The 6,000-nt window shown below is 50.2% G+C and overlaps 1 protein-coding gene across 3 annotated transcripts in view; it reads right to left on the bottom strand.

The window, feature by feature from the left end:
• Positions 1-293: 293 nt before the first annotated feature.
• LOC145535301 (putative PWWP domain-containing DNA repair factor 4) overlaps positions 294-6,000 on the bottom strand; it is a 29,899-nt gene continuing 24,192 nt past the window's right edge. For 2 of the 3 annotated variants that reach the window (XM_081563708.1, XM_081563707.1), the window contains exons 2-4: positions 3,891-4,071; positions 3,674-3,804; positions 294-2,905 (exon numbers count right to left, since the gene is read on the bottom strand). In XM_081563708.1, the coding sequence (XP_081419834.1) occupies positions 665-2,692 (2,028 nt within the window). In that variant the 5' untranslated portion in view covers positions 2,693-2,905; positions 3,674-3,804; positions 3,891-4,071 and the 3' untranslated portion in view covers positions 294-664. Of the gene's footprint in view, positions 2,906-3,673; positions 3,805-3,890; positions 4,072-5,329; positions 5,365-6,000 lie in introns of those variants that run through there. The other variant, XM_081563706.1, reaches the window with a different exon arrangement.

Here is a 6,000-nt window from a genome sequence, read left to right as displayed (position 1 = left end):
GATAACGACAAGCCATTGGTAACCAGGTTTGCAGGACCCCGGGTGTGGATTGTGTGTGGTTTAGCACTGAATTGAATGACCTGGGCTGAGAATGAATAAGTAAATACGTATTTGTTTGTGCTAAGGAGAAACATAGGTGAAAGTGTCATTGGATAATAGACTCATTGCTGCTAACGGATAAGGGCACATGCAAGTGATGTGGGCCAGGAGGAGGCTGGAGGAGGGCCTAGAGGAGGAGGAGTATTATTTAGACATTCCAACTATGTACAATCTGAAATGTGATGAAGCAGAAGTTTGAGGTGAAAGACACAATGGTTTTATTGGGAATCAAAACAGAATGCATGTCCACCTTTAAAATATTAAGTAGAGTCAAAAGCCACATCGTGACAATATCTGGAAAACTACACATCTGGGCAAGTAGAGGGAAGTACAGCTGTTTACAATATTTTAACCAGTTAGTGGTGTGAGAGTATTCGGAAGAAGAAACTGATGATGACTCTGCCACTCGCAGGTGCTGGAGATGGATCCAGAGTGAATTCAAGTGTGTTCCTGAGGCCTCGGATTTCCAGAAGGTGTTTACATGCCACGTGGAGTGGGAGGGTCATGCAGTTCATTCAGATGGGGATTGTTGCTAATGGTGTGGCTGAGAAGTCTGCCCGATGCCCTAGTGGGCACAGGGGGAGAGTTTAGCCTTGTACCTCTCAGCTGATCTCTTTCTTATTTTCTTCAAGATTTTCTCATCAAACAGTTCTTTTTCCCGGTAACGCACAGGTGGCCCTTGCCGGTACTTTGCTTCTGCCTCCTTGTAGTCCAATCCATCCATTGTAGCAATTGAACAAATGATTGCTTCTGGCAGAAGAACTTCCAGAAGGAAGCTCACCGGGTCATCTCTCGTCAGAGCCAGCGCTTTCTTGTCTATGTGTTTGTAGATTTCTCTTAAATGGCTTACCACCACATCCAGCTGATCCTCATCCTCCAGGTATGTTTCAACGCAGATCACATACCTCTCTGAATTCAGAAATGATTCCAGCCACCTGGATTTTTTCCTGCCTTTGACGATGTCCAGAAGATGTGGGTCGGCCCCCTTTCTCTTCACGATGAAGTCCACCAGCTTCTGGTTGTCTCGGTCCCGAGCAGCCCTCGTCCGGTCAGGGAGGATTCTCTTGCAGTGCCTCTTTGCAGCCACGGAGGTCTCCTCCTCAGAATCTTCCAGGTCGGAATAATTCACCTTGGGGAAATCCATCTGCAGATCCCCTTCTTGGACGGCTTTCCTCATGGGGTAACTGATGTCAGCAGCATAATAGTCGAGGAAAGAGCCCACAAAGGACCCACGAACGAGCCCTTCTCTGTAGTTGGAAATCAGTGAGAAACACCAGTTCACACTTGCCCCATATGCTTTGCTGGCTCTCTTCATTAGCTTTTCTTTGCCATTATAATCCAGATGCTTCAACCTTTGAAGAGGAACTTGAATGCCGCTCTTCTCACAGTGCATGTCGGCCTCAATCAAAAGCACCCTTGCAGTCTGCTCGGTTGGGCTGACACTCTTGACCACGGCTGGCCAAAATGGGTGATTCTGAAACTTAAACCAGACCAGCACTCCTCTCTCAATGGGACACAGCTCCTCTCGGAATGCCATGCTTGTCGGCTGTCCCACTTCCTCGCCCCCGCCCTTCTTGATGGCACTGGTGGGCTTAATAGCCTTTGAGCCAGCTGACGGTTGAGATTCTTGCTGCTCTTCCTCACACCCTGGGGCCTGCAGCTTCCTTTTTCTGTTTGCTAGACCGAGTGAATAACGCAGGCTCAGGTCAGGGACACTGGAGGATGCCGCTGTGCCTTCTGAGCCTGAGTTACAGGTGCCCTCTCCAGGGTCAACATTCCCCGAGGATGTAGCACGTTCAGGAGACACAGCCAGGGACGTTGGGCAGGTGTTGTGTGCCCCCTCTTCCAGAGCCTTGGGCACAGTGAGGATGAAACCCGGTGTAAGTGATGGAAGCACGCATCCACCTCTAACATCTACACCCACCTCCTTCACTGTACAGGGCAAGGGCATGGCTTCTGAGGTGTGCCCCGTTTCCTTGCCCTCTTTTTCATGGTCATCTTCCGAAAGTGACGGGAAGTTTGGGTGCATCCTGGAGCTCTGAGATGACTCTGTTTGCATTTCGCTTGGGGTCGGGGCAACGGGTGTGCACACCTGCGGCTTGTTGCCATATGGGGCATTCTCCCTCTCTGAAGGTACCACGGGTGATTTGGACCACTTCCTTTTCCTCACACTCTTCCGTAGGCCCTGATTGGGCTCCTGACGCCTTCTATGATGTTGCTCTCGCGGTCTCCTTGGAGACCGCGTCTTGGACTCTGGATCACTCACGACTCTTGCTGGAGGGAAATTTCCATTCTTATTCAGAATGTCCCAGGCCATTGTAATAGCGCATATGTAGGCCATCTCCTCTTCTTCTGGGGCACTGGGCTCCGGCTGGGCCGCTAGTGAGGTGGCGATGGATTCAATCATGGACTCTTTCAGGGTCTTTACCTTTGTTCTTTTCACTCTGATTTTTTCATCTACTGAGAGTATTTGAACTTCCAGAGAAAGGACCCTTTTTCTCTTCTGTCGTGGTGAGGCGTGGGGTCTGGACAAGACCTTGGCTGGCCAAAAGCGCCCTTTCCAAACGCATAGGACATACCTGGCGTCCGTCATGATTCGACTTGGGCACCAAGGATTAGTTAGCTAAGGCTGAGGGGACTGGCCATCATACTCACAGCTACAGCAGGTCTCCCTTAAACAGTGTGCTTGCACACACCCTTTGCCTAGGACTATAAAGCTTTTATAGCTTGTGCAGTCTGTGTTTTTCTGCCCGGATCTTCGAAAGATGCCCGAGGTTGTGTTTTCAATGGCCTATAATGGAGAATACTAGGATATGGAAAAGAAGAAAAGAGTCAGGATGGGTTGGGGGGAGGGGGGTATGCCATTTGTGAAAGTGGAAGGCTTGGCCAAATAGAATTGATGAGAGATGAAGCAAGGAAGTATTAAGGCTGTGTATCCATGAGCCTAGGGGTTAGATACATGGCAGATACATGGGGAGAAAATACCAAAGGTACCGGAGGAGTTTTATAAGCCCTCCAAACCCAACACGTTGCCTTATTTGTTACTCTGTGTGTGTTAGTCGCTCAGTCCTGTCCAACTCTTTGCAACTCCAAAGACTGTAGCCCACCAGGCTCTCCTGTCCATGGAATTCTCCAGGCAAGAACACTGGAGTGGGTTGCCATTCCCATCTCCAGGGGATCTTCCTGACCCAGGGATAAAACCCTGGTCTCCTGCACTGCAGGCAGATTCTTTGCCATCTGAGCTACCGGGAAAGCCCTATTTGTTACTACTGTGCATGAAAGGGCAATCGTGTGGGGAGGTGGGGGTATCGTGACCGGGACCTCGTTTGTGTCACTGGACATCCTGTGCCGTGTGTACTCCTTGGGGCCCATCGCAGGAGAACGCTTCACTTTTTCCTTCCTAGGGAGCCAGGGCCCCACTGCCTGTGCACCCAGGGGAACCAGAGGTGATCACCAGCATACAGACATATTGGGTGTCAGCACATTGCTATGTTAAAGTGCACGAGCTTGGAATTCAGAGGTGCATAGAGAACTGATTGCACATGAAATGTTGAGGAAAAGGGGAAGGGCTTACCCTGGGCATGCCGATCATGGCAGGTGTGGTTCTGGAACTGGATCTGTCGATTCCCAGACTCACACTGCACGTCTGGCAGAACCTTCACCCTGCTCGGTGCTTCTGAAGTGCACAGAGGTCTCTCAGGGGTCCTATGTTAAAGAGCATGAGCTTGGAATCCAGAAGTGCATAGAGAACTGATTGCAGATGAAATGTTTAGGGAAAGGGAAAGGCTTACCCTGGGCACGCAGATCATAGCAGGTGTGGTTCTGGAGCTGGATCTGTCGATTCCCAGGCTCAAACTGCACGTCTGGCAGACCCTTCACCCTGCTCAGTGCCTCTGAAGTGCAGAGAGGTCTCTCAGGGGTCAAACAGCATCAACTGTACAGACTCAGGACATAAGCACCTCCAAAGTGGATCTAGAAAATGCAAAAGCAGATAGAAATTAAGCCACTGAACCAGGGATTGCTTCGTCATGCTCCCTTCCCTAAGTCTGGAATGCATGCCACTCTGAAGCAGAAATGTTGGTTAAATCTCACTTATAATGTGGGAGTCACGTTTATTTCTCCCTTCTGTTGCATTTTGACATGCTTCCATGGTAAACTACTGACTTTCTGCTACTCCCTCCTGTCTCAGAGGAGTGGGGACAACCAGCTCCATGAGAGCCTTCATCTGCCCTGAACACACAGGTTTAGTAGGAGCAGCTACAATGGACCCGGAATCGCCAAAGCAACCTCGAGAAAGAAGGGTTGAATAGCCAAAGAAACCTTGAGAGAGGAGCCTCAGGAATCAGGCTCCCTGATTTGAGACGACACTACAAATCTATGGTCATCAAACAGGTATGGTACTAGCACGAAAACAGACACACAGACCAGTGGAACAGAAGACAGAGCCCAGACACACAGCCCAGCACATACGGTCAATTCACGTATGACAAAGGAGGCAAGGGTAGATCGTCACTGAACACCACCAAGTCCGTGAGCCCAACACACAGCAAGGCCAAACAATACTCAAACATTGGAGTTTGGAACAGAGAAAGGTTTATCAAAAGGCCATGCAACGAGATGGGTGGCTCATGCCCTATAAACCCCAATGTTACTGAAAGCTTTCATCAGAGCCGTTTTAAAAGCACTAGTAGAGGGAGGGACATGGTTAGTTGTTGCAAACTTCTTGGTGTCAGAGCCTTTGTTCTTGAGGTCAGGTCATGGTCAGATGAGGTGTTCCTGTAAATCTCTACCAAACAAATCTTATTCTCTGTCCCGATAAGAAAGGACAATGTCCCAAGGAGCAACTTTCACCCTCCAAGGTCCCGGGCCTGGCTAAGAGGAGGCAGAGCTCAGCTGGTAGCTCCCTCAGGGCCAGGTCCCCAGACCCTCCTCATCTGTCATGGCCGAAGGGGCCAGGTGCCCAACCCACGTGGCCCTCAGCCTCCTCAGGACGCCCCAAGGGGGAGAGACCAGGTCCCACAGACAGCAACCCAGGCAGACTGCCACGGCTATGGGGTCAAAGAGATAGGGACAGGGGAGAGGTTCACTGCTTGCCTCAAAGGCTAGTGGGGGGCCTTGGTGAGGGCTCTGGAGCCGTACAGGACACAGCCCCCAGCTTGTTCTCTGGGGTGCCGGCTAAGGCCAGGTGAGCTGCAGGGCCTCAGGGAGAAGGCCCAGATCTGCCTCTTACCTCACTCTCCACTGACCACCACTCCACTGTTGTCTGAATCCCTTCACTAAGCGTCCTTTCTTAACAGTTGGTAGCTTGTGGGAGGGGCCCACTGCTGCATTGTCCAATGGCTGAGCAGGACCACTAACTGTCACTCACTGACAGTTGGTTGCCAGTGGGCGGGGCCTATTGTGGCACCGACCAATGGCTGAACAGGACCCATTGCCTGGTAACAGGGTGTGGAGTGATAATGCAGAGCAACGGGGGAGAATTGCTGTTACAATTCTCCCCGTTTCTTTGATACTCCTCAGTCTTGAGGATAACACACGAGTATGTTTCAACTTGGCAGAGGAACTTGTGTTCAGGGTGTCTGGGTTTCAAACTCCAATTCCATTTCATCCTTCCCCAAGTCTTTCAGGGAACGTGGCGACAACTGATCTAGCTGTTCCTGTTGAAGTGGGGCATAGTCCTCCCTTGATTGGGGAATTGATATCAGGTTATAAATACTCCCAAGTTCCAAGTCCTCAATTCGAGTTTTATATAAGAAAGATTTTGTATAAAGAATTCAGGAGAATGAACCTGAAAAGCAGCCTGGACCTGAATTCAGGAGAATAAGCCTGAAAACCAGTCTGGGGAGACGTGTTGTCTGGTAGCCAGACTTGCAGAAGTATAACATGCCAAATTATTTTAGG

The sequence above is a fragment of the Giraffa tippelskirchi genome, chromosome X (assembly GCF_054371585.1).
Source record: "Giraffa tippelskirchi isolate mGirTip1 chromosome X, T2T-mGirTip1v1.2.pri, whole genome shotgun sequence".
Lineage (NCBI taxonomy): Eukaryota > Metazoa > Chordata > Mammalia > Artiodactyla > Giraffidae > Giraffa > Giraffa tippelskirchi.
The sequence above is the reverse complement of the archived record's forward strand: the minus strand, read 5'-3'. Positions and strand labels throughout refer to the sequence as shown.